Source organism: Dermochelys coriacea, chromosome 17 (assembly GCF_009764565.3).
Source record: "Dermochelys coriacea isolate rDerCor1 chromosome 17, rDerCor1.pri.v4, whole genome shotgun sequence".
Taxonomy (NCBI): domain Eukaryota; kingdom Metazoa; phylum Chordata; order Testudines; family Dermochelyidae; genus Dermochelys; species Dermochelys coriacea.
The window spans coordinates 23,811,499-23,838,357 of NC_050084.1; the positions used below are offsets into that span (position 1 = coordinate 23,811,499).

At 54.8% G+C, this 26,859-nt stretch overlaps 2 protein-coding genes across 4 annotated transcripts; both read right to left on the reverse strand.

Moving 5' to 3' along the window:
• Nucleotides 1–289: 289 nt before the first annotated feature.
• LOC119844751 (caspase-1-like) lies at nucleotides 290–25,698 on the reverse strand. 3 transcript variants are annotated; one of them, XM_038376074.2, is made up of 10 exons: nucleotides 25,695–25,698; nucleotides 18,038–18,042; nucleotides 16,989–17,003; nucleotides 13,549–13,821; nucleotides 12,479–12,576; nucleotides 11,014–11,187; nucleotides 10,449–10,683; nucleotides 10,170–10,322; nucleotides 7,425–7,534; nucleotides 290–2,618 (listed from the first exon to the last, which is right to left on the reverse strand). In XM_038376074.2, exons 3-10 carry the CDS (start codon nucleotides 16,993–16,995, stop codon nucleotides 2,406–2,408), a joined length of 1,263 nt encoding a protein of 420 aa, XP_038232002.1. In that variant the 5' UTR covers nucleotides 16,996–17,003; nucleotides 18,038–18,042; nucleotides 25,695–25,698; the 3' UTR covers nucleotides 290–2,405. The 3 variants fall into 3 exon arrangements, with proteins under 3 accessions (XP_038232002.1, XP_038232003.1, XP_043355673.1); XM_038376075.2 differs by lacking the exons at nucleotides 18,038–18,042; nucleotides 25,695–25,698 and adding an exon at nucleotides 4,722–4,827 and having other exon boundaries at nucleotides 2,481–2,618; nucleotides 16,989–17,122; XM_043499738.1 differs by lacking the exons at nucleotides 290–2,618; nucleotides 18,038–18,042; nucleotides 25,695–25,698 and adding an exon at nucleotides 4,854–5,253 and having other exon boundaries at nucleotides 16,989–17,124.
• ABHD11 (abhydrolase domain containing 11) lies at nucleotides 21,703–26,859 on the reverse strand. Its single transcript, XM_038376045.2, has 6 exons — nucleotides 26,614–26,859; nucleotides 25,155–25,290; nucleotides 24,886–25,059; nucleotides 23,615–23,785; nucleotides 23,110–23,291; nucleotides 21,703–22,898 (listed from the first exon to the last, which is right to left on the reverse strand). The coding sequence occupies exons 1-6, from the start codon at nucleotides 26,748–26,750 to the stop codon at nucleotides 22,760–22,762; spliced, it is 939 nt and encodes a 312-aa protein (XP_038231973.1). The 5' UTR covers nucleotides 26,751–26,859; the 3' UTR covers nucleotides 21,703–22,759.

Here is a 26,859-nt window from a genome sequence, read left to right on the forward strand (position 1 = left end):
TCCCCCTACAGTAAGCCCCTCCACACTTGGATCCCACCTTGCTGAGCCACCCTGCCCACACCTGGTGCACCTGGCATGGAGAGGCAAGACCCTGGGGTGTTTCTGGGGCAGGCCTGGTCCTTGCGCTGTGTCAGGGTTGGGTGCAGCCTCACTGCTGAGTCCATGTTGTGGGGAGGAGGGAGAGCAGCACAGTGATCTCCCACCTCTGTGCAGCCAGTGGCCTGTGCTCCCCAATGCCATGTTGGAGCCTCCACATTTATTTGACAAATGAAATTTGCAGAATTTTTAATTTTTTGGAGCAGAATTTTTATTTTATTTTTTGGTGCAAAATGCCCTCAGGAGTAATTGGTGTCTGTCCTTTGTAGCTCTAGTGCCAAACGTTATGTCAGAAAGATCAGGCAGCCACAATCAATACTTTAAGGAAGATTCTCTGCTTTGTCCCCTCCCTTCCCTCTTCTGATGTGGAGCAAAGGAAAGGAAACCACTCCCAACCCCTGCTGGGAATGCTACTGGTGTGGGAGAAGCCCCCAGCACTGGTGTATAGCTTTATAGCCAACTCTTACACCACTGGTGGAAAGGGGTGCTCTCGGGTGAGATGGAAGTGGCTGGAGTGTTCTACACTCTGGCTGTCCCCAGTTGGTGTATGGTCCCTTGGGGACTGTTGCCAGCTGGCATAAGTTAGAGCAGCATCTCCCAGACAGTTCTGTGCCAGGACTGGGGCAGAGACTGGGAGAGCTGTAACTAGTTCTTGGCTTCCCCTGCGCTTTCCCTCACCTGGGCTATCCCTGTAGGAGAGGGGAGCCATCTTTTAACAGGCATTGCTCTAGCCTCAGGCAGAGTCAGCTGAGTTCTGCCCCTGCCGCCAGCAGTGGGTTATTTTTAGATATCACAATGTCACTCCTACCACTGCTTATTTATTACAGCCCAGCAGGGATGCCGGTGATGGAGCACCTAGCACTCCCTTCTCCCTTTCCCCTGTGATGCAGACAAGAGACAGCAGCTTCTCAGAGCTCTGCCAGCTCACACCCACTGCAATCCCCAGTGCAGCTCTGAAGTGGTGGGAGGCTGCTGAGGAGGACACAGCAATGCAGTTGATTCAGTCCAGAAAGCAACAAAGCTAAATTCTCCTTTCATCGCTTCACCCCATTAGTCCTAGTTCTACCCCCCATGTGTCATGCCAAAGAACCCTGCTCCCTTTATGATGTTCTTGCCTTGCAGTGGTGTAGACGGGTGTCTCTCGCTCATCATTAAGGACAAAAAGGGCTGCTCTAGAGGGAGAGGGATCTGTTCTTAGCACTGGTGCCAAGGACAGCAGTAATGGGCTTAGGTTTTAATAAAGAAATGTGGGTTAAGCACTAAGCCAAATGTCATGGACCACTTGCAGCCTCGGCACTCTGAAGTCTGGAGTTGACACTGGGCAGAATGTGGCCCTAAAATTATGGAGAATGAGAACAAGGTAGCGAACAGCTCAGTGAGGTTGGGAAATCACCATTGCACCTATTCAAGGCTCAGTCTGGCTGCCATCTAATGGGGATGACTTGGAGTGAGCTCAGTTAACCCAGCCTCGCTGTAAGGGGAACGGACACAGGCCCCTTCTATTCCAGGGGCTCTGTGAATTGCTGATAGCGAGAGGAGACAGCTGCTGCTGGCTACACTCCATGTTCCCCCCAGAGTTCAGCAGAATTAGCCCATGTGATCAGCACCAGGTGTGAGCACTGTGTTAGTCTAGCCTAGCTGTGAGCAGCCACACTGCAAAGCCCTGCCCGAGTTACTGCATCCCCACTGGTGCTGCGCTCCCCTGTGGGTCACTAGCACGTTTGAGGCATAGCCCATGGTTCTTTGTGCTGCTGCAAGGTGAGCCGCTGTATGACTCTTTCCCAGTGCATTTGTGGAACATGCCTGTCCTGGGCACCTGGGGCGGATTGTGGAAAGGCAGATGTGGACAGTGAGCACTCGAGTGATTTAGCCTGCATCCTCGCGGCAAAGTGGGTAGGCTCCCAGCCCCAATGCAAGCAGCACCATGCTCGAACCCACTGGTTCAGCTGGGGCAGCTAGCATGGTTGGAAAGCCCAGGAGAGAGGGTTTTATATGTGGAGGGGAGGGGACAAGAGCCTGGGCTAACTACAGTGAAGACGCCCCTGGTGTTGATATCCCTAATGGGAGACTTCAGCTTTTTACCAAGAAGGATGCGGCTGAGACTGACTTGTCTGACTGTCCTGGGGACTCAAAGTCTGGCTACCGGAGGGAATGATCAGAGTGCGTACTGGATCTCAGGGATGGGGCCATCTGGGATGTCAGTGCTATAGGATCTAGATAGCTGGGGGGTGCTGCTGTCTCTCGCTAGGAAAAGCCATTTTATAGAGATGTGGCAGCAGGAGCTTCAGGCTGATGCTGCGGTTGTCCTGTCACAAAGAGAAGGCACTTCCCCAGGGGAAGGGGCTGGTGAGAAGCTGAAGGCACTTCTGGCAGTTCAGAGGAAAGCTACAGGTGGAGAGTGTGCAGGCAGCCGGAGGAGAGACCTTGAGCTTTGTGCCATTGTTGAATGTGCAGACGCTGCCCTTCAGGAAGATGCCGACGCTGACTGTGGCAGGGCTCCCATGGGACGTGCTCTGTCTTATCTGGAGAGGAGAGAGAAGAGCGACAGTTCACCAGTGCAGCCCAGCAGCAGAGGCCACACAGTGGCTCTTCCTCCCCAGGATGGACTTTGCATTCACTAAGGATGCCATGTGTGCGGGAGTCTCATTTCTAAGCCAGAGCTCCTTCAGGTGAGCCTGGGGAACTCCCTTAGCTCTTAGGGATATCATATCCTTGAAGGCAGCAGGAGCAGGGTAGAGCACAAGGCTGGTCCCTGCTGAGTATAAATGCAGCTCTCTGAACGTTCTGTCACTTCCTTCCTCAGCAAAGACGGTCACTGCAAGAGAGACACTGGCTCTTCCACCAGCGATTCTGCATCCCAGCGGTGCTCATGAATATCCCTTCCTCTGCCTCCCAGTCTGATCCAGTAAATGGACCACTGCCTCTGGTATCCAGGGTCAGGGGTTTTGGGGAAGGGAATGGGGAGAGGCTGAATTTGGGGAGCTTGAGAGAGGTTTTTACTTGTGCACATCTGTCCACTCTGCAGGGGTTTTACAACTGGTTTACACATGTGCCCAGAACTCTGGGTGCCCTCCATCATAATGAACCGTCTTTTGTTCTTCTCTGACTCCCTCCAGTCGGTCAGTGCCTTGCTGGTGATGCTGTGCCCAGAACAGTCTAGAGTGTGCAAAGAGTCAACTCGCCCTTGCTCCATCATATGCTGTCTCTGTGTTTAACGCAAATCACTGGCTTATTGCACTACAACTTGTGGCTACCAAAGCCCCAAGCTTCCGCTCAGCAGCACTGCTTCCTGGCTGGGGGTTTGTTTTGGGAGTTTTTTCACCAAAGGAATTTTCTGCATTTCTCCACCATGAATCTCATTTTGTTATTTCCTGCCCACGTTTCTATACTCTGGGATCGGCCATGTCCCTGATAATGGTCCCGACCCCTGCCAACTTACTCCCCTCTCTTCCTTCACAATGGCAGATATTTAATAAAAGCAGGTCTAACACTGTTCTTCCCACAAGATACATTGCTGAAGATCACTTCCTTTCTTTCCTGAGCATCCTGCCGGTTTTCCATCCCAAGAGTGTCACATACAGCCCAGTGGGAGATCATTTTACACTAAGAGTGTAATAAATTCAGGGATGAAAGTAAGGCAGTACAGGCCAGTACCGGCCCTACCGCTTTAATGTCGCTGCTCCTTTTGCACCCCCCATCGGCAGCCCTGCCGGGTCCCTATCAGCAGGGCCACTGATGTGGGGGCACAAAAGGGGCAGCAACGTTAAAGCCACGGGCCCTTTAAATCACCATTGGAGCCACGGGCGGCACGGGCCAAGGAGCGCAGATGGACTGGCTGGGGGATGCTGACTCCTAGCCCCACCTCTTCCGCCTGAAGCCCTGCCCCTTCTGGGGGGGCCATACTGGTAAGAGCACCATTTTACATTCATCCCTGAATAAACTTCCGCTTTAGTAATATCCAGATATTGTAGCTGCTGCAGTCCCATTCTCCACTACCTTTATGGTTCAGTCTCAGAGAAGCTATTGTTTGGCTGAGATGATTTGCCCCTTCTCCCTATGCTGCTTCCTGCTCAGAGTTCCAGTGCCCTGGAGAGGATTACAGAGTTTTCTGTTTATTACATTGCTTCACTAGGGATTGAAATTGCACTCCCCGGATGCCGAGTTTCCCTCCCCTTTTGCTTCTTTCCTCTTCCTTCCTGGAGAGGTGTAACTCTTGTGGCTTCCCCTGTGTTTCCCTAGAATTAAAAGTCCTTTTCTGTGCTACGTGTCACTCATTTCTTCAAGCACAAAGCTGCTCTAAGAAGAGAAGATTAGCCACAGAAAGTTTTGACTACTAGAACTTGTCTATCCAGGCCTTTTCCTTCGAACAGCCAGTGTCTACGGAGAGAAGATTTTAGTTCAGTTCAGAGGATGGGGAGATCTAACTCGCCTGAACCCTAACGTAAGAGGAGAAGCTGCCTTCAAAGTGGAATCTAGATCGGCCAGACCCTGGTCAATCTGGAATCAGGAATGGAAGGTGAATTTACATGCTACATCTGGAACGAGAGCCCCGTCCCTTCAAAACATGTGCAGTTACTGGTCATAGTAGAAATATTTGTTGAGAGACTCCAGAAGAAGATACTTACTGTGGGGCTGATTCTAATGGCCTGGGAACAGATAGAACTTTTTTATCATGGTAGTTCTTTCCTTCGTGGGCATCTGATGAGGAAAATTTTGAAAAGAGAGCTGGACCTGAGATGGGGAGGAGAGGTCAGATCAGATCAGTCACAATTCCAGGGGACCGGCTGCACTTTAAACACAAAACTATCTGCTACTAGAAAGCATGGACCTTGAATAACATTGGGGAGAACAGGCAGAATCAGGAGCAGAAATTCCCCTGGGAATCTGCATGATTCACGCAGGTGCCAGGCTGCACCTCTACCTCCACTAGAGCACCTGCGTGCTTGAGCCACCTCTGGTACAAACACCTCACATGCTATGCATGTCACAGTGTGTGCCTGCCATCTGTCATGGCAGACATGCCCAGGCTGCTCCTGTCAGGCCCAAGAATGCAAGGAATGCTGCTGTGGTCACCAAAACCATTTCTGAACAAACTCTCCAGGGCAGTGGCTCTTTGAGAACTGGATGGCAGGGTGAAGCTGGAAGGTTCCATGACAGCTGGTGAGAGAGACAAAGAAAAAGGGGCTGAAGGGGGAAGAGCAAGCTCAAGAGGAGGGAGGTAACAGTGTGGAGGAACCAGGGTCCCAGGTGGAAGAAGAAATGGACAAAAACCTGCCCCCACCAGAAGGCTTGGAGAGAAGATAGGGAGAGGGTGTGGGCTTGATGCAGAAATTATTGGATGAGGTTCCCTGGCCTGCGGTATGCAGGAGGTCAGACTAGATCATCGCAATGGTTCCTTCTGGCCTTAAACAATGTGATTTGTGTGAGTGAGATCAACACAGAGAATGTCCCCATGGTCACTTCCCAGCAGAGCTGCAGGGTCTGCACTTACCAGCTGTGTAGTGGAGGAAAGTAAGTAAATTGTTTGTTTCTGAAATGTACATTACTGGGCCATCTTTGGAACAACAGCTTGAGTGGGTATGGATGGAGGGAAGTTTCACAGCAGAGCCACACTCCCGGGGCTAGACCCAGGCCCACAAAGGGATTTAGGCACCTGCAGCCCAATTTTAGGCACCATTGTGGCCCACAAAACTGCTGCTCGGCAGTAGGCGCATAAACTCTATATTTCTACTGGAAAAGTCTCCTAGATGCCTATATTCCTGCCGCTGGCCATGCACTCAGAGGCCCATCTCCCAGCTAACTCTCAGCACAATCCTCAAGCTAGGTGGAGACAGACGTTCCCCTTAGGGTGACCAGATAGCAAGTGTGAAAAATCAGGACAAGGGGTGGGTGGTAATAGCGCCTATATAAGACAAAGCCCCGAATATCGTGACTGTCCCTATAAAATTGGGACATCTGGTCACCCTAGTTCCCCCACCTATCTTGCCTGTGGGGGACAGTCCAGTAGATGTGCTCTGAGCATGCCTAACTCCATACAAAACAGCTGGGAGATGGGGAGAGGACAGGAAGATGTGTCCTCTATCCCCCTGGTTAGGGCAGTCACCTGGGATGTGGGAGACCCCCGTTCAATTCCCTGCTCTGCCTGATGAGGAGACGGGATTAGAACAGGATGAGCACTCTGACCACTGGACCGTAGGGTCACTCACACTCTGTCTCCAGCTCAGTTAATTATTTATCCACGGAGGAATGCCTGCAATAAGAGTGACCAGGGAGCCCCACAACAGACTATCCTAGAGCCCTCTCCGGAGACAGGAGCCCCCTATTCCTATCAAGCAGATGAGGGACTTGAAACTGGGTCTCTCTCATCCCAGGGGAGCCCTGACCACTGGATTAAGGTTTTGAGAGAGGATACGATTTCCTCACGGATTCTGTGGCTTTAACAAACCTCTGTGAGTTCTTTGGCTTCAGCTCCAGCCACTGCCATAGGGGCTGGAATCCCCCCACCGCACCGTCCCGCTTGGGTTGTCAGTGTCCCCCCACAGGGCTCGAGCTTCACTCCCCTGGGTGGTCAGACCCCCCTGTTATTTTTAGGGAAAGTCAGGGATGGGTCATGAGCTTCTGTGCATTTTTGTTCGTTGCCCACGCCCTGTCTGTGATTTTTACTAAAAATACCCGTGACAGAATCTTAGCCTTAGTTATGAGGGAGGATGCCCCCACCCCTGATCATATGGGGTGGAGCTGGGGTGCACCACCATTCTTCCTGCAAGAAACAGCTCACACAGAGGGGTTCCTGGCTGTGGAGCACAAGGGGAGACAGGCACCTCCCTGCAGCCTGGGCTTAGGTGCCTAACGCTCTGTGAGGGATGGGGCTTAACACGGACATTGGCATCTCGTTGGCATCTCCCATTGGCCAGATTAGGTGGCTCCCCACCTACCAGGCTGGCTTTTGTGGATGCCATCCTTTGGGCCTGTCTCTCCCCATGCACCTCACAGGGAGCCTGGGGCCTAGCTAACAGTGTGTGGAATCCACTATGTGGCAGGTTGCTTCCTATTTGGCACTGCAAGGCCTACGTCCCTTTGTGGATCCGGCCAGGCCATTGCCTCTCCACTCAGATTCCCCTGAAGACGTGTGCTGTAAACTCTGCTAAGACTCCCCTAGTCAAACAGACACAGAGCATGTTTTTAATATACTGTAGATGCCTGTAGGGGGTGATTTGCATGAGCAGCCAGAGCTCCTCATGGGGCTGGGGACAGGTCCCTGCTGTGGTACTGCTGATGGTTAGCAGGGGAGTGTGTTCCCAGTCACCCAGCAGGAAGGACAGAGTCACCTTTCGGAAGATCTCTTCCAAGGGGAAGCGGCAGGCATTGGTTCGGAGCTGCTCTATCAGGCGGGTGATGAAGACAGAGCCAGTTTTCGGAGATCTCCAGGACAAAGTGTCTGTGGAGAAAAAAGGCTGTTACACAACGTGGAGCAGGGCTGCTTCTCCCTCTAGACTACAACAGACACTGGAGATATGGGGGCTGGGGCTGGCAAAGGGATTTCACCCTTCACAGAGCAGCTGGGAGTGCTCAATGAGGCTGAAGATAAGGGAAGAGAAGAGGAATTATTAGGAGGGCAAAGCTGAGCAGTTCTGGCCCAGTGGCTGCGGGGTGGGGGAGAGGAACAGGCGGGTCAGGCTGGTAAGGCTGTTCATTGCCGATCGAGGGCTGCGAGGGATAGCCACAGACACAGCACTATGGCAAGCAGACCCATTCATAGCTGAGGCCACAAGGGGCCTGTATCAGGGTAGCTTCCCCATGGGCTGGAGAGCCGAAGGCCAAGCCAGCCCTGATGACAAGGATGAGCCATGCCTCGGGAGAATCAAGTGGTCCCATGGTAAAAGGCAGCCAGAAGCTGCAGGCTGAGAGTGACTGAGCCTGCCAGAAGCAGGAGAAAGCTCTCCAGGCAGGGAGAGATGGACAGACCCTCAGGGAGTCTGGGGCTGGGCCCAGCTGTAGCTGTAGCTCACAAAAGCTTATGCTCAAATACATTTGTTAGTCTCTAAGGTGCCACAAGTACTCCTTTTCTTTTTGCGGATACAGACTAACTCAACTGCTACTCTGAAATCTGCCTCAGGCTGTGGTTTGTTTTGAAAGCCTTTGTGTTAGATGCTGGGAGAGGGAGCCTAAACTACAATCAGGGGGCCAATGTGCACCAGAGGCTCAATAAACAGGATCCTTTGTGTTTGAATTACTCTGTGAACTGTGACGTCTCCAAGGGCTGCAGAAGAGATGGGACAGCCACAGAAGGGCTGGAGAGCAACCTCCAACCACAAGAAGGTGCTTGGGAGGCAATAGGTGGCCACACAGCTACAGGGCCATTATGATTATCTAAGCCAGTGGTTTCCAAACTTTGTTCCTCAAAGGACTCCTTTGGCATTTTACTAAGTGTCCTGGACCCCTTTCATTCCCAGTCCTAGCAGAACGCCCTGCCAGTGCGACCTCCCACACACAGTGTGGTCACACTGCACAGAGGATGCCATTTTGGTCTAAAAAGGGCTTCCTCCATGCAGCAAAAGTGCGAGAACATTGTTCTGGCATATTCCGGCCCTCGCTCAAGGGATGGACTCCCATGTGACCCATGGTGGACCCCACTTTGGGAACCACTGATCTCCTGTACAGCACAGGCCAGAGAACAAATGGAAAGGGCAAAAGCAGAACAGATCTGAGTCTCCGGTTATCCCAGAGAGGGACCATCACTTGCAAGGCTTTCTGGAAAGCTCACTAACGAGAGGGCTTCCCATTCCAAGTCTCTGGGTCACAGATCTCCTGCAGGAAATCCAGGGCTGTTGGGCCCTGACTGCACTACAGCACCACACCCTGTTACCCCCACTCTTTGCCAAACTAGGCTCTGCTCAATCCAGTTTAGTGAGTCCCCTCTGCAGAGCTAGATACACAGCACTGGCCGGGGGCCAAGAGGCTACTAGAAACTGTGAGTGCAGCCTCCCGGCTCTAGGTGCAGCCAGGAATGAGCCTCTGGACTTCCTGGCACACGGGCTGGCCTCAGAGGACTCCAGGCAGTTGGGTGGGTGGCTTGTGCTCCAGCATCTAAACTTTGCTTTCAAAAGAGGCCTCCAGCCAGTGTTCCCTCTAGTTTTTTACGTCCATGTGTGGAATGAATTTTGTTATGTGCATCAATATGGAGGTGATGTGTGGTGGGGATGGGGCTGAGGGGTTTGGAGTGTGGGAGGGGGCTCAGGGCTGGGGCAGGGGGTTGGGGTGCAGGGGGTGGTGGTGTGAGGGCCCTGGCTGGGGGTGCAGGCTCTGGGGTGGTCCTGGTGATGAGGGGTTTGGGGTGCAGGCTGTCCCGGAGCCGCAGCAGGGAGAGAGGACTCTCCCCAACCCTCTCTCCCACAGCAGCATCTGGGCTGCGGGGGAGAGTCACCTCTCCCCACCGCAGCAACTCCAGGGCTGGGGGAGAGTGTCTCTCCCCACCGTGGCAGGTCCAGGGCTGGGGCCAGGGGAGAGGCACCTCTCCCCGCTGCAGCCCTGAGCACCTATGTGGCCCTTGATAGGCTGCTGTGCAACGCACAGCTTAGAGGGAACTTAGACACCCAAAGGGAGATGTCAGAGAGCCAGGCCGAGAGGCAGGATTGAATGGCAGGAGACAGGCGAGGCATGGAGAGAGCTGTGTGAGCCATCAGCATAGAGATGAGAGCTGAGTCCTGTGAAACTGTCCAGGGAGTGAAGGGAGATGAACCAAGGGCAGAACTCCTGGGAATTTCCTGAGAGTGGCAGGGGGCAGACCCACCAAAAGGGCTCATGTTCAGAGGGGTAGGAGAGGACAGTGTCTCAGTGCCCAGCGAGTGGCTGAGAGGTTGAGACTGGAGTAGAGTCCCTATGGGCTGGCCAGGAAGAGGCTATTGGAGACTTTGGTGGGAGCAGATCAGCAGAGCAGAGAGAGCAGATCGGGGCTGGAAGGGACCCCAGGCAGAGCTGGATGCATGGGCTCAGCCAGTTTAGAGCCAATGCTCTCGGTGCATGTCACAGCCCCATCCCCCACAGCCCCAGGCCGGCTCTTGGCAGCCAGTTACCTGGCGTTGTAGCTTGGAAACAGATGAAATCGCTCTCCACGTGTATTTGGTGACTTGCATCATCTTCTAACCCTTCAGGGGGCAGCGGAATGAGGCTGGAGCCATCTCCCGGGAGCTCTGCAGAGTCACTCACCCACACCTGTCCGTGGTTCTCTGGGAAACATGGGCACCAGTTACGGCCAAGATCAGGCCATGTTTTCCCATTCCCACATCCCCATTCCAGTGGGTGCCCTTCCCCTGGTGGCAGGCCACCAGCCACGTCCCAGGGTGCAGGCTCACCCCCACGGCAGGCCTGAATGATGATCACTTTGGGTTTTTCCAGCAGTGCCTGGCAGTTCCTGTTGTTGAAGGTGCTGTAGATGGTATCAATGGGAAGGATGTCTGTGGACTCGTCTTGGTAATTTGTCCCGCACAGGCCAGCCCTGATGCCATGAGACATGAGCACAAGGAAGGTGCTATCTGAGGTCCAGTGCTCGTTCCGAGCAGCAAACTGTTTCAGGGTCTCCACCATGGCCTGAAAGCAACGCGGGGACAGCAGTGTCAGTGTACAGCAGCCAGAAGAATGACTGCTACTCCTGCGGGCACCATTGAGGGGTGGCGGGACAAGACCTCCAGCAGCAGCAGCCAGTGCCCTCTTGGATGGAGGATTCCCATGGAGAGAGTGTTCCCATCCCAGAGAGGGCTTCGGGAGAGATCTGACATCCCTCTACTGGCAGCTCCTAGGAGGAACCAGCCCCAAGACCCTTGCCAAGCGGGGACTGAGCCAGGAATGAACCAAGCAAAGGTCACAGCATCTTCTCCAGGGGCCTGGGACAGTCACTGGTGGCTTGGGGAGATCCTGTACCTGGGCGTTTAAGTTGCAGTGGATTTCCACCTTGTATCCCAGCCCTTCTAGAAGCCTCTTCATCCCATTCATGTCCACGTCAGCCCCGTTCCTCCTGCGGAGATGGTCAAACTCAACATTACAGATGATGAGGGCCAGGCGGGTTCGCGTTGCCTTGTCCCGGATGGAATAGATCTGTAAGAAAGGAAAACTCACGCTGGGCCGGTCACGACACAGGCCTCATTTTAGGGGCCCAGTGCACGTGGCAGGACGGAGCCATGACCCATAGGGAGGTTTTTACCCACATCTCTAGATACCACTCCTCAAATTACCAAGGAGCCCCTTCTGCTCCATGCCCCTTAGCATCCATACAAGGAGACTGTCACATGGCTTCTGGGCAGTAGGGTTTCTGTAGAGGAAGAGTGCCCCCCCCAAGTACCCTCTCATGGGGGCTGTTGTTGAAGGGAAAAGGGTCTATGTCATCCTGGTGGATGCAGCCAAACTTAGCCCAGTACGATACTGTTCACACAGCCAGAAACATAGCTGGGGCCTCTACAGCCAAACAGCCCAGCACAGCTGGGCCAGAGGCTGAGTGGGAAGAGCTAGGATCCAGCCTGATCCCAACGTCTGCATAGCCAGGCGGTGGAGCATGGGGTGGTCTCTGACTGGGATTCGTGTCAGCTGGTGGAGGGCTACTGCAATTTGAGTATGTGCGATTGTTTCTATGGGGTCTGCTAGCAAAAATGAGTCTGCGAGGCTGCGCAAAATCCCAGGAAAGCACTGCCTTGGGCCGGAGCTCCTGCCTTCAGAGCATTTTTAAGGGGTCAATGGAGCATGAGGATGATCTTGGTCTTTGGTGTATAAAGCAAACCTGCCTGTGATTAGTCCCTCCTGCCCGCATCGCGTGGGGCTGGCTGGGCATGGCCGTCCACAGAGGAGCCTGCAGCACACTCACAACCATCACGGAGAAGCTTAGCTTCCTCTTGGTGACTGTTCCCCAACTGCTCGGGTGACCGAGGGAGGGCTCAGAAAGATCTTGCTGCTTCCAAAGCTTCCCCCCTCCCTGACACCACACAGCTGATCTGGCATTGGAGGCACCTACCAAGGGATCGGATCAGCTGCCCCAGGCCATCAAGCTGCTGTCAGTGCTTCAAAGATATCTAGCAGAAAGGGGCAACTTGCAGTCTCCGTGCTGCTAAAATCAAACACTGTCAAACCGCCGAGACCAACCACTTCTCTGGCCCCACACAGTACAGACAGAGGTGTAGGGCTTGGGGGGCAAAATTGTCAAGGGTGCTTTCCACCCCCCCTGCACCCCAGTCCCTGGGGCCCCATCGGGGAGTGCAATGGCACTCATGTTGTACACATTCACAGTGATGCTAGAGGTAAAATCTGGCTTTAGCCAGCAGGCTGTGCCTGAGCTCTGGGGTCTCTGCCACACACACGCCCGACAGGGGAGGAGCCCAAAGGGAGCAGCACAGAGCACCTCCTTTGCTTCTTCCTTCTGGATCCGCTGGATGAATTCCTGGGGGCAGGGCCAGATCCATTCCTGAGATGGCGCTGGTTGGGTTTCTGCAGCAGACCCTGGGATCATAAACCCCACATTAGCTGAAAGGAGGCAGTTAGTAGCTGGGAGCCACACGTGCTGTCCTGAAATCCCCACTGGGAAAGGCAGAGGGAGAAATGCAGAACAGCCCACATCTCCTCCTGAGACAGGGAGCAGCAAGGTGAGGCGGCTCACCCTCCACATTGGCTAGTGCGATGGGTTGGGTCTGCAAGGGCACAAGCCACTGCCTGCTGGGGGGCTGGGATAGGCAGGGCTATGACTGTCCAACTTGGGGGAATATCCCCCATTCAGCAGAGACAGCCTGAGTTGTCCCTCTCCATCACCATGTCTGCATAGCCCCTCGACTGCCACTATGCATCTGGGAGTGACAGGATCATGGAACGTGGTGGGTGGACTCAGGGCATCCTTGCCCCATTGTGCCATGGGTTCCCTGCTCTGGAAAGAGGGAAGCATCTCCACACTCTGAGCAGCATGTGGGGCCTGGCTCAGCTGCTGCCCAGCCCTTGCACCAAGGGGAGATCACAGTGTGAGGAACCCCTCCCCCAGCGGGACACTCATGGGGCTGTGCAAGCACCTCTGCCGCTCAGGGCAGGAAGCTGCTCTGTCCTTTGCTGATGCCCAGCAGTGAGGTGTGGGTCAGCCTGGCCTCTCTAGCTGCCCTGCTGTTGGGAATCATGGGTCTGGGGAATCCCAGTGCAGACAAAGCCTGTGTTTGGAAAGAGCAGGCATGTCTGTGACATTGGCTCTGCCATTGCTGTGGCTAGTGGGAAATATGGGCCCAGGCAGCAGCACCCAGGGCTTTGTAGCTCGTTTAATAACCAGCGTGCAGATGTCACACACCCTAGAGGGGGAGAGAACCCTGCACGGAGAGGGGCTCCCAAAGGCCAGCGCCCATGGGAGAACCCCTGCACAGCCCAGCCTCCTGCCCAACTGTCCCGTGCATGCAGCCCCATAGAGACTGGAGAATCAGCTGTTGTGGCACCACTCACCCGACAGGGGTCTGAGCCCCAGCTCTGTGGCCAGGTGGACATCTCTGAAGCAGAGGCGCTCGATGAATATTTCGCTGGCTCTGGCACCCTTTTTCCTCACCGCATCAATCAGACACCTGGCTTGGTCACTCTTCTTACTGCAGCTCTCCCTCACCTCCTCCACTTCCTCCTCGTTCAGCACCTGTCTCTCCTGCAGGTCATCCAGGAGGGTGCTGATCACAGCCTTGCTCACACTCTCCACAAACCTGATCCGCACGTTGCTTAACTTCCGATCTGTAAGAGCAGCCACATGAGCCCCTGGGACCTCCCCTCAGGCCCCGCCAGCCCTCGGGGTATTTGTACCTGGCCATGGCGGTGCCAGGCCCTGTGTGCATGTACCATGCTATACCAGGCAGCTCCTTCACATGAGGGTTGCACTAGTGGAGCTCCGGTAGGGACCAGCTGATACAGCCTGGCCCACCCCACAGCCTTCCATGTACACCCCACACATTCCTTCATGCACAATCCCCCAATTTTGCCACTCACTCCACCAGCCTCCAGCGCCTGCCCAAGCACTCACACACACTGGGCCGGCTCGCTAACCCGGGACATTTTTATGAGGTTTCCATTTAATTTTCAAGACTAGCAGCCTTCATTACAGTGAGTCCCTCGCTGTTCCTGGCATGACAAGACCCTGCAGTGAGCCCTGCCTGTGGCTGCACTGCTCGGCAAGGGGAGACCTGTCCCAGGCACTCAGTGAGGGGTTAGCTCAGACCTCCAATGGCAATGTCGCTGTTTCACGTGCAAGTAAATGGTCAGGTTAAATGCTGTTGGTGGCAGTGACAACTGCTTTCAGTCAGGGTAAAGAAGCAATTAAGCTCCCTTGTGGAATCAGAGAGCTGACACAAGAGGAGCAGCCGCACATGCCAGCCCATAAGGAAGCCAGCTACAGCTGTGGAGGGATTTCACTGAGTGAGGGTTGGGGCGGGGTGTATCTGAGAGACACGGCAGATGCACCAGAGGAGCAGCAAGGAAGCATCAGACACAGCCACGTTCCCATGGGTCTTGCAACCCTGAGAAAAGCGCAGAGCTCCAGGAGCTGCGAGGCCAGAGACTGGTGACCCAGAATGCCCAGCTGCTCCGCTCTGCGCTGAACGGGCAGGAAGTGGCAGAGCTAGAAGGGCTAATGAGTAGTCTTAGCTCCGCCCCTCCCCAGAGTGACACTGTCTAGCTTCTCTTTCGCAATGGGGACATGGCTCCCTTTGCGTTACAGCCTGCCCGTAATGGGGGAGCGGGAGGGGAATGTCATAGGAAACTTAGGGCTGGGCTACACTGAAAATTCACATCAGGCCTAGCTACGTCTCCCAGGTGCAAAACAATCCACGCCCTCGAGAGAGAGATGCAGGGCAAGTCTACACTTAAAAGGCTGCATCAGCACAGCTACACCCCTGTAGCGCTTAAGTGAAGACGCTCCTACGCCGGCAGGAGAGTTTCTCCCATTGCCGTGATTAATCCACCTCTGCCTGAGGCAGTAGCTGTGTCCACAGGACAAGGTCTCACTGACACAGCGCTGTCTGCCCAGGCTAGGTGGGTGTAACTACAGCGCTCAGGGGCATGGATTTTTCACACACCCAAGCATCTAAGTCTGTAGTGTTGCTCTGGCTGTATGCCTGTATCTATCCAACCCATCCCCTGGTGGAGGAAGCACTAGGTCAGTGGAAGAATTCTGCCATCGATTTAGCTGCCTCCTCTTGGGGAGGTGGATAAACGACTGTGATGGAAAACCCCTCGCTGCAGGGAATGGCCCCACTGCCAAATTTGAAGTGCAGACATCCCCAAAGGCATGGACTACACTAGGAAATTTGGTCAGTAGAACTGCTTTGCTCAGGGGTGTGAAAAATCCACTCCCCAGAGCAACGCAGTTAAACTGGCCTAACCCCTGGTGTACACAGAGCTAGCACTCTTGGGAGGTGGCGTGCATGTGCCGATGGGAGAACCCCTCCTAGCAGGGTAGGAGGGATTCACTGAACTGCTCCAGCAACACCCCTATGGCATTTCAGCCATAGACAAGCCCTGAGTGTGTAAACGTAACGCAGCCACTAGTGCTGAAAGCTTGTAACTGTTTTTTCCTAAAGCTCCCAGGTTGTCTATAGTCCAGGGCTTGCCCTGGGGAAGCAGAGAGGGCACCAGATCAGTTCTTTACGGGGGGGCAGTGTTGCCAAGGCAGAGGAGGAGAGTCAGCTCCAGCTAGACACCTAAACCCAGATCGAGGCACCCAAGTGCGAATAGCCTGCAATAGTCAGGCCACCGATTTCGGGACCTAAATACCCAGGCGAACATGTCGGCCTTAACCTTTGCCCTCGTTCCCTCTTCTGTAAATGGGGCTGGGGAATAGCCTGTCATGGGCAGGGTGGGGTGTGGATGAAGCGCTAACAATCCCCAGATGGCATGTTCAGCCCCTAGCAGTCAGGGAGCTAGTGGCCCCAACACCCAGCTTCTTTGCAAAAATCTTTCTATTGCAGGCAGCTGGGCCTGGCCCCAGCTCACACCGGCGTGCTCTGCACTTGTGGAAGGAGGCTCCCTGCATGTGCAGGTTCGGCCACATCGCAAAGGATCCTTGGCCTGGCTCTCCGTGAGCTCCTGCCATTGACTGGCCAGGTGGGGGAGCAGGGGAATGGGGCAGCTCTGTGTAGGGCACAGGTGGGGGATGCTGTGGCACTGGTCTGTTGGGCTGCTGGCCAGCTCTCCCTACCCCAGGCTGGATTCAATACCTTGGGGCCCTCCCTCAGGGCATGGTTTATTCCTTCAAACAAAACCCACCCAAAGTAACACAAAACAGGTTGCAGGAGCCCTGCCTGCCCCCTCCAGGGCCAGTCCAACCTCCCCGCCCCTCCCCCTCCTGCAGCTCTGCTCCAGCTGAGCTCCCTCAGCCCTCCACAAAAACCCCTGGCCCCTTCCCAGCTGGGGCTGAAAACTAAACAGGGCTGGCCGGCCTCATGTCCTTAAAGGGGCAAAGCATCCCCTGTGACACGTCCCTTGTGGGGGGAGTGAGGAACGAGAGGGCACTGGCCCTGTCTGAGCGGAAGGTGGCAAGGAAGGCGGGATACCATGCAACAGTCCTCATCGGAGCGGGGAACAGAGTGAGTAGAGGGTGGGAGGGGGCCTGGCGCCATCCAGAGGGAGTGGGCAGGGATTGGGAAGTTGGAGGGGGGGACTGGCCCCATGGGGGGGAGGAAGGAAGGAGGGGAAGAACACAGCATCAACTCCACCCCGGAGGAGCAGGCAGGAGCATTTACTCAAGCCCAGAGGCCTGGCCTCGTGTCTGGCAGGAGCAGAGGCTGCCCACGCCTGCAGCTGCCAGGTCCCAGGCAAGGTGTGCACCAGGGCCTGAGGAGGGGGACAAAGCAGAGCCCAGCCTCCCTCCTGTCTCTACCTGGGGCTGCCCAGGCCCCTTCACTCACCAGCCATTGCCCCCGCTCAACCTGCAGGGTTCACCAAGAACTCTCAGTAACGGAAAGTGAAAGTGATGCCTGGTCCCCTCCTCTTCCTGCTGCTCCCAAAGCCTGCGCTGGTGTAAGGGGAGCGGAGCTCCACACACAGGCACGGTGGGGATGGCCAGCTGTCAGGGCTCCAGACAGGGCCCGGAGCCCAGCCCCACTCTGAACTCAGCGTGTTCAGCCAGAAGCAGCTGGTTGAGGGAGCATTGCTCCTCCAAGGGCACAGGGCTCTCCCCAGCCCTGGCCAAAGTGGCGGTGAACCCTGGAGGAGGCCCCCCACCCTGGCTCCCTGCCCCTGGGCTCAGAGGATACAAGGGGGGCTACATGCTATGCAGCACCACGGCCGGCCCACTCTGAGGAGCAAAGCTGCTTTTAAAGAGACATGAGAGGGAAGGGTCCCAGGCTCATCCCTTCCCCACGCCTAACCCCCATGCACCCTCTGCCTCCCACCTCCTCTTCTCAGCTGTCTGCTTTCATGGGGTGCAGCCCTAGGGTGACCAGATGACAAGTGTGAAAAATCGGGACGGGGATAGGTGTCTACATAAGAAAAAAACCCAAATCTCGGGACTGTCCCTATAAAATCTGGACGTCTGGTCACCCTATGCAGCCCTCACCCTAGGGAGGCTGGTGAGCTGGAGAACAGTGTGGCAGCTGAGGCCTGGCACACATGGGGGATTTCTGAGCCAGGCCCCTGATCAGCATCCAGGCCCAGGGCAGGGTGTGCAGCAAAGGCACAACTCTCTGTGATAATCACTTCCTTTCACAGCAATGAGCACTGGGAACAGAGGAGCCAGGGAATAAATGACACCTGCCAACCCCTGTGATTTTATTAAAAAGAAAAGGAGTACCCGTGGCACCTTAGAGACTAACAAATTTCTTAGAGCATAAGCTTTCGTGAGCTACAGCTCACTTCATCGGATGCATTAGCTCACGAAAGCTTATGCTCTAATAAATTTGTTAGTCTCTAAGGTGCCACGGGTACTCCTTTTCTTTTTGCGAATACAGACTAACACGGCTGCTACTCTGAAACCTGTGATTTTATTGCAAGTCTCAGATGCAAGACCCTAGCTCTGCATAGGCAGGAAACCCAGCATCACTACTAGGTGGCTACTGCCACCTGCTGGTTGGCCAGGGGAGGTCAGCCTTGGAGCATTGCCAAAGAAGAAAAAGCTTGGGGCTCCGTTAGGGGGAGTATTGCCACACGGCCTGTCGCAGGCTTGCTGTCATTCTCATAGCCTCACTGATTGGGCCCTGGTTATTTGTCTGCCATCTCCTTCCTGCCCAAGGCTGGAGCACAGCACTCACAGCCTGAGCTTCAGGGTGCACTGGAGAACAAACACGTCAGCCGAATCCAAGGGAAATTCCTGTCTAACTTCCTCTTGGGGCACTGAAAGGAAGGAAGTCCTACCGCCATGGAAAACCCATCCCCCACTTCAGTCATTGTAGGCCCTGTCTCCACTGAGGGACTTTGCTCGCCTAGCTGCAGTGCCATTAGGGTGACCAGCCAGCAAATGTGAAAAATCGGGACGGGGTGGGAGGTAATAGGAGCCTATATAAGAAAAAGACCCAAAAATTGGGACGGTCCCTATAAACTTGGGACATCTGGTCACCCTAAGTGCCGTTGCCATGCCGCTCTAGTCCCCATGGCCTTAGTCTCACCCTTTCAGGCAGGTTTCAGAGTAGCCGTGTTAGTCTGTATCCGCAAAAAGAAAAGGAGTACTTGTGGCACCTTAGACACCAATAAATTTATCTGAGCATAAACTTTTGTGAGCTACAGCTCTCTAAAGTGCCACAAGTTCTCCTTTCCTTTCAGGCAGGTTTTCCAGACTTCACATCATTCCTATGGCTCTTCTATGAACCATCCTAATTTGTCAGCACCTTTTCTGAAGTGTGAACACCATAACTGGTCTCACCAATGTCCCACACAGAGCTAATATCACCTCGCTGCTCAAACTCAAGAATCCCCTGGTACCTCCAAGGATCACATTAGCCCTCTTAGCCACAGCATCACACTGGGAGCTCACGTTCCTTCAGAGACATTTCTCCTTTCCTGTTGCTTGGAGACCCCCTTGCAGTCCCCTTCCCACTTAGCTCAGGGGGTTGCACTGACTCTGCTGCTCCTTGGAAATTAAAACTTTCACTCCCATGATAAGCATAGGGCAATAAATAGCAGCAGAGAAGGAAAAGGCAACTAGACCACCATGAAACCAGCAAGCACTGCTGCACTGGTCCTACACACTCACTGACACCAAGGGCTGCTTCTATCTTCCACTGCTGAGGGAGAAACCTTCCCCTCCTACTGTGCCTGCCTACAGCCTGGGGCTGAGAACTGAGTCTGGAGCATTTGGACTGGGACAGACAGGGACCCAGGCACTCCTTAGTGGAGTCTCCAAGCCCAGCAGAACAGGAATGGTCAGGCTGTGCTTCTGCCTTGGAGGATGCACACTGGACTGTTAACATCGATCTTCAATAATACTGGGAGCCCCGGGGAAGTTCCAGAAGATGGGAAGAAAGCTAATGTTGGGCTAATATTCAAAAAGGGTAAATGGAATGACCCGGGTAATTATAGAGCCATCAGCCTGGCATCAATCCTGGGCAAGAAAATGGAATGGCTGCTGTGGGACTCGATTAATAAAGAATTAAAGGAGGATAATGTAATCAATGCTAATCAACAGGGGCTTATGGAAAACAGATCTTGCCAAGTTAACTGGATATCTATTTTGATGAGATTACAAATTTGGTTGATCAAGGTGACAAGTGTTGATGCAATAGACTTCTATAAAGCGTTTGACTTGGTACCACCTGACATTTTGATTAATAAACTATAACAATATAAAATTAACATGGCACATATTAAATGGATTAAAAGTTGGCTAACTGATGGGTTTCAAAATGTAACTACATGAAGAATCATCATCAAGCAAGTGTTTCTAGTGGGGTCCTGCAGGAATCAGTTCTTGGCCCTATGCAATTTAACATTTTTATCAGAGATCTGGAAGAAAACATAAAAACCTCACAATAAACTTTACAGATGACACAAAGACAGGGGAGTGGTAAATAACTAGAGCCCTGCGTGGATACAAAATTTGTATCTGCATCTGATCGTCAATCCGTAAAAATCATTCACAGATGCAGATATCTGGATATAAAGCAGGTATCTGCAGATTTACAGGGTTCTATAAATAATGAAGACGACAAGTCACTGACACAGAGCAATCTGGATTGCTTAGTAAATTCTGCACAAGCAAGCAACATAGAACAATGGAAGTTGGGATCCTTTGTGGATCTGGGCCAAAGTACCTCCCTGGGGTTCAATAACCTAGCAGACAAAGGTATAATAAGATCCAATGGCTGAAAGCTGAAGGTAGAGAAATTCAGACTGGAGATAAGCTGCACATTTCTAACTGTGAGGGTAATTAACCATTGGAACAATTTACCAAAGAAATTTAAAAATCAATATTGGATGTTTTTCCTAAAAGATCTGCGGTATTCAACCAGGAATTATTTCAGGTGGTTTAGAATCTATAATCTATCCTAATGAGGCATTTGCCGCTCCTGCGGTGAGCATGTTCTACTCCAGCAATTTGGAATCAAAGAATCAATAGTTCTGGAGCCTGGGAAACAGCAAGGTCAACGCACCCCTTGTTCCAGGCTGCGCTCATCCCAGTCCAATCCCAGAAGGAGACTGCGTCCAGGAGCACAAGGAATAGGAACACAGGAATTGCCAGACTGATCCATTTAGCCCATACCGTGTCGGGCAGTGGCCATCATCAGACGCTTCAGGGCAGATGCAGGAACCCCGCAGTAGCATCCCTGGGATAATCTGTCCCTGTAAAGATCTCCTCCTAATCCAGAGGTGGGCAAACTATGGCCCGCAGGCCACATCCGGCCCACAGGACCATCCTGCCCGGCCTTTGAGCTCCCAGCTGGTGAGGCTAGCCCCCGGCCCCTCCGCCGCTGTCCCCCCTCCCCCGCAGTTACGCTGTGCAGGCAGCACAGCTTCTGCCCACCCACCTCCCAGGCTTTCCAATAAGCCTGTCCTGCCACGCTGAGTGGCATGGTAAGGGGGCAGGGGGGAGGTAGATAAGGGGCAGGAGGTCCCAGGCAGCAGTGGGACAGAAAGTGGTTGGATGGGGCGGAGGTTCGGGGGCAGGGGGGCGGTCAGAGACAGGGAGCAGTGGGGTTGGATAGGGAGTGGTGTCCCGGGAGCGGGGGGGGTGTCAGAGAGTGGGTGGGTTGGATAAAGGGTGGGGTCCTGGGGGGGCAGTTATGGATGGGAGTCCCGGGAGTGGAGCGGTCGGGGACAAGGGGGGGGGGGTTGGGAGTTCCGGGGGGCCTGTCAGGGGCCACGGTGTGGATAGGGGTTGGGACAGTCAGGGGACAGGGAGGTTGGATATGGGGTGGGGTCCCCGGGAGGGGAGGGATGGTTGGGGAGGGGGGTCCCAGGAGGGGGCAGTCAGGGGACAAGGAGCAGAGGGTGGTTGGATGGGTCAGGGGTTCTGAGGGGGGCAGTCAGGGGGTGGGAAGTGGGAGGGGGCATATAAGGGGCAGGGGCCAGGCTGTTTGCGGAGGAACAGCCTTCCCTACCCAGCCCTCCATACCATTTCGCAACCCCGATATGGCCCTCGGGCCAAAAAGTTTGCCCACCCCGTCCTAATCCCTAATGATCAGAGACCAGTTAAGCCTCGAAGCAGGAGGGTTTAATTTCCCTTCCCAAACTCTTCTTTTAACATTAATTGTTGAGTCAAAGTTTTTGTTATCCAGATAAATGCCCAGTCCCTATTTGAGTCTTGATAAGCACGTGGCCTCAATGATGTCCCATGGCAGTGAGTTCCACAGTCTTATGTGTTGGGTGAAAAGGTATTTCCTTTGATCTGGTCTGAGTTCCCTGACTTTTAATTTCATTGATGTCTCCTGGTTCTTGTGTTGTGAGGCAAGGAGACGCTCCGGACTCTCATTCTGCTAAGGCTGAGAGAACATGATGCCCAATTCACTGCTGCCCCACTCCCCTTGTCTTGCCTCTGGGAGAAGGCCTGTAAGTTTAGATGCCTCTGTGCTGATTTGGCTTTATTTTAAATACTGTACAGAGTCCCAAGAAGTTATACACAAAGGCAGTGCAAAAGTAGGCAGAGCTCTGGTTCCAGCCTCTGGTGGAGGATGGGAATCTCCAGCATGGTTGGGGTGGCACACTGGAATCTGGACAGATTGGACTCTGATCCCCCACCCTAGAGCTCAGAGTCCCTGAGAAATGGACCAGTGAAGGGGCTGTGTGTGCTTGGAGGCAGCTGGGGAAGGAGGCTGGGAATGGGAATAACCTTAAGACCCCAAAGAAAGGATTCAAATAAGAGGGAAGAACAGAGCCAGGGAGCCCATGGGCCACTGCCCCAACACATTGTGGATGCAAACGGAAGGGCATGATGGCCTGTGGGGAGCCTCAACTCCAGATCTGCCCTGGCCCACTGAAACAAGCACTGAGGCCAAATCATCTCCAGCTGCATGGGGTGGAGAGAAATCCTGGCCCTGGCAGCGCAACCCTGCCTCACTCTCCGCTCTAGCCTGTCACACAGATGGATGAGTCAGGTGCCGAGCCTTCCATCCCAGTGGCCCTGCTTGTGGACAGGGGCCACACCTCAGAACTGATCTGTCCCCAAAAGGATCCCCATGTCCTTCGTGTGGTGATCCAGGAGTAGGCAGCCCTGGGAATCACGCTGTCTCGACCTGCACAGGAAGGAGCTCTATGGCAGCAGCAGAAAGTTGCAGATGGCAGTGATGAACTCTTGGGACTTATCTGCATGGACCCAGTGGCCAGCACCTGGGATATACTGGATCTCTGCCTCGGGAAAGAGCCGCTCGATCTCTGGGTAGTCCTCGGAGCTGCAGGGGGAAAGAACGTACTGGAGACCTGGGGCTCATGCTGAGATCCCCCCGCAACACAATCAGCCCAGGGCTCACGCTGGGATCCTGCCATACAGACGCCTATCCATCTCAGGGAGCCCAGGGCTCACTCCACCCCTCAGTACATGTGGCAACAGAGTGAGAGGGAACAAGATGTGGGTCTCAGGGCCACAAGAGTCCCAGGACTCACCTGACATAGGGGGAGTCAGATCCTGCTAGGAAGAGTGTGGGTCCTGGGTAAGGCGCGTGGAACACAGGGAAGCCCATGATATTGGCCATATGGTGGGAAATGGCCTCCAGGTTCACCCGCCACACGTAACGGCCCTCGGCCTCCACCAGGTTGGTAAGCAGGAACTGCCTTACCGCCGACACCTGCAGCCAGGGTAAAGCATGTCCATTTGTCACAGCGCATACACACATGCCAGCCAGGGACGCCCCAGGACACTCCATCACACACCTGCACTAGCAGACCTGTCACGCCAGGTGTCATGTGTCTGCTCCAGCATCCTCTCCCTACCACAACAGTTGTGCTGGCCACAGTGCCAAGCCCCAGTGCGGGTCCTATTGAGGTTCAGACAGGCATTAGGGCCAGGACTAAGGGCATGGGGATGGAAAAGCGCTGGCTGGGGCTGGAGACTCTGGGGCAGCATGCTCCCACTCTGGGAGAGGGGAGGGTTACTTGTGGGCTACCTTACCTGGATGGCTGGACGCAGCTGGTCTTCCGCCAGCCGGCGTGCTGTGGAGCGGGGGATTCCACTCGGGATGCTCACTCTCCTCATGGCAGAGATGTAGGCCAGGAAATCTGTCACAGCCACGCTCTCTGTGGGACTAATGTCTACAGACACCAGGCGCTCTACGAGATCTGGCTGGGGACACAAGCGAGTGTAGGGATCTCACTCCAGCAGGAACCCTGCTCAGGGCCACAAGGATCCCAAGGAATGGTCAGAGGGCCCCACATACAGTTGCATCCCCAAGAAAGGCTAGCTCTGGGGAGGAGCTCCTACCCAAGGGCCTTCCCGTCTGACCTGCCTGCCATTCCCCAGCAAAGATCCCAGCACACACAATAGAGCGGACAGCAAAGGCAAAACAGGGCGTTCATATCCAGTTTACGTTTCCATGGCACCCTGACAAGTGAATGCTCCCAAGCCCTTTATAGGCTGTACAGCAGGGAGCTGTCAGCTAGCCCTGAAATGCAGCCACCTCTGGGGTGGAACATGACACAATAACTCTGACTGTGAGAACGTGGATTAACTCCCTGGATGAAATGGCAGGGAGTCACAGGAGACAGAACCCAGCAACCTGACTTATGACAGTGGGTGTTGGAAAATGAGAGGGAATCTTTAAGAGCACAGGCAATGAAGTCTTCATTGGAAAGAGAGCATCTGTAGGTGCACAGCAGCCCTAGGACTATGCTAGGAGGTTGCTTCTATGAACATAAAGAGAGAAGAGCCCCTGGTACCGAACTGCCATTCCATTTCCTGCAGTACTGTGTGCTACCTGGCGTCTGCCATGAGAAGTGGTCAGACGGATCCCACTCAGTTTAGGTGCGAGAAGATCCTAGCTCCCCCTGAATGGATCCCTCCTTAAGGCAGGATCCATTAGCTTCATGCGAGCAGCACTCTGGAGCCGTCATACAGAGGGAGCCTGTCCCAGTGAGATGTGCTGACTGTGAGCTGAGTGCACAGATCAGGCCACTGTGCCAGGGGCCCAGAGAAAGGAACAAACCCCTCCACCTTGCCTTCATTCAGCCTTGCCAAGACAGAACAGGCTGGGCTCTTATTCTTCACAGAAGAGCAACTATGACACCACCCAGCGTGCCCTCCTGCACCCACAGGGAAGGGGGTTTGTGCTCCTTGTCAGGCCCTGTGGGGGAGAAACCCATGTGGTGGGGGAAGGGCAAACAGCAGCAATTGCCCCAAACTCTGTATCCAGCTGGCTGTTCCCTGGCAGCCACACATGCACGTACCTGCTGCAGTGCCAGTGTCATGGCGGTTTTGCCACCCATGCTGTGGCCAACCAAGATGCACTTGGGGAGGCGCAGCTGACGCAGGAGGCGCTGCACGTCCAGGCTCATGGCCTCGTAGCTCATGGTAGGGCTGTGCGGGCTCTCGCCGTGGTTCCGCGCATCCACTGTCAGCACCTGGCAGGGAAGAGGAGCTGCGGCAAGCTGGGCAGGGCGGGCCCAGCACTCGGGCCCTTGGCTGCCCCCGGCCCTGCCCTGATCCTCATGCTCACCTTGCGGCCACTCCGCTGCACTAGGGCCTGAGCGATGGCACGGAAGTTGCCCTTGCTACCCAGCAGGCCATGCAGGAAGATGAGTGGGGGCTGCGGTGCAGGCCCATCGAACACCATGTAGGAGAGGGGTAGTGGCCTGCAAAACATGGGCACTGAGCTGGGCTGGGAGCAGGACACTGCTGGGCTGAACACAGGACAGAGGCCAGGAGCAGGACACGGGCTGGGCAGGCTGGACCAGGGACGTAGGATTACCATACGTCCAGGTTTTCCCAGACATGACCTCTTTTTTGGTAATCTGCCCTCAGTCTGGGCAGATTTTTCAAAGAAGAAGAAATATCTGGGATTTTTCCTTATGGAGCAGTTGTTGCAGCTCAGAAAGAGTCGTCTCCGTGCCCCAGCTGATCCCTGCCCTGCACTGCAGATGACGGGTCCTGCCTGCTCCGATGGCGCCAGGTAATCGGAGCTACCGAGTGCCTCTCCCCAGGGCTGCCTGCCTGCCGCGCCACAACCTCAGAGCCTGGCTGGGCGGGTGTCAGAGACAGGCCCTGCCTCCCCACCCAGCGGAGAAGAAAAAGACTCACAGGGAGTCTCATGCATCCGACGCAGCGAGCTGTAGCTCACGAAAGCTTCTGCTCTAATAAATGTGTTAGTCTCTAAGGTGCCGCAAGTCCTCCTGTCCTTTCTCCTTACAGTGTGTGTGATAAAACCCATTGTTTCATGTTCTCTGTGTGTGTGTATATCAATCTCCCCACTGTTCTTTCCACCAAATGCATCCGATGCAGCGAGCTGTAGCTCACGAAAGCTTCTGCTCTAATAAATGTTAGTCTCTAAGGTGCCAGTCCTCCTGTCCTTTCTCCTTACAGTGTGTGTGATAAAACCCATTGTTTCATGTTCTCTGTGTGTGTGTATATCAATCTCCCCACTGTTCTTTCCACCAAATGCATCCGATGCAGTGAGCTGTAGCTCACGAAAGCTTCTGCTCTAATAAATGTGTTAGTCTCTAAGGTGCCACAAGTCCTCCTGTCCTTTCTCCTTACAGTGTGTGTGATAAAACCCATTGTTTCATGTTCTCTGTGTGTGTGTATATATCAATCTCCCCACTGTTCTTTCCACCAAATGCATCCGATGCAGCGAGCTGTAGCTCACGAAAGCTTCTGCTCTAATAAATGTGTTAGTCTCTAAGGTGCCGCAAGTCCTCCTGTCCTTTTTGCGGATCCGGACTGACTCGGCTGCGGCTCTGGAGCCTGTCCCCGGGAGGTGCCGCATCGCTGCCCCCGTGACAGCGCGCACCGCACTGTCCCGCACCTCGAGTGTGAGGCCACAGGTCCCGCTCCAGCACCCCCGGAAATGCCCCCCCGGCAGTTACTCCCCGCCCCAGTGCCCTTGACACGCAGGGGCCCGGCCCGGCCCGGCCGGCCGGCGGGGGAGAGAAGCATTGTGGGCGGGGCGGACCGCGTACGTCACCGAAGTGCGCTCGGGCGCGCTGGCGCTGGCGCTGGTGGAGGCGGCCGCGGCGCGGTAGGGCACGCGGGGCCCTGCCGGCAGCTGCGGGGCCCGGAGGAAGCAGAGCCGGGGGCGGCCGAGCCAGCGGAGCATCCTGGGGCGAGGCGGCGCGCGGCGGCCACCAAGGTGACCGGCCGCGCGACACCGCCTCACGTAGGGGTAGAGCGAGCGACTCACCGTCCCCAGGCCCCGCCCAGGCCCC

What these genes read in the sequence shown, in the direction of transcription:
- LOC119844751 (XM_038376074.2), bottom strand. An exon ending in CATTCAGGCCTGCCGTGGGG is followed by an intron (nt 10,323 to 10,448) that starts GTGAGCCTGCAC and finishes CATGTTTCCCAG; the next exon opens with AGAACCACGGACAGGTGTGG. An exon ending in TGGAAGAGATCTTCCGAAAG is followed by an intron (nt 2,619 to 7,424) that starts GTGACTCTGTCC and finishes TCTCCTCTCCAG; the next exon opens with ATAAGACAGAGCACGTCCCA.
- ABHD11 (XM_038376045.2), bottom strand. Translation starts at nt 26,750, where the DNA reads ATGCTCCGCTGGCTCGGCCGCCCCCGGCTCTGCTTCCTCCGGGCCCCG. An exon ending in TGCAGCGGAGTGGCCGCAAG is followed by an intron (nt 25,060 to 25,154) that starts GTGAGCATGAGG and finishes CTTCCCTGCCAG; the next exon opens with GTGCTGACAGTGGATGCGCG. An exon ending in AGCTGCGTCCAGCCATCCAG is followed by an intron (nt 23,292 to 23,614) that starts GTAAGGTAGCCC and finishes CCCTGGCTGCAG; the next exon opens with GTGTCGGCGGTAAGGCAGTT.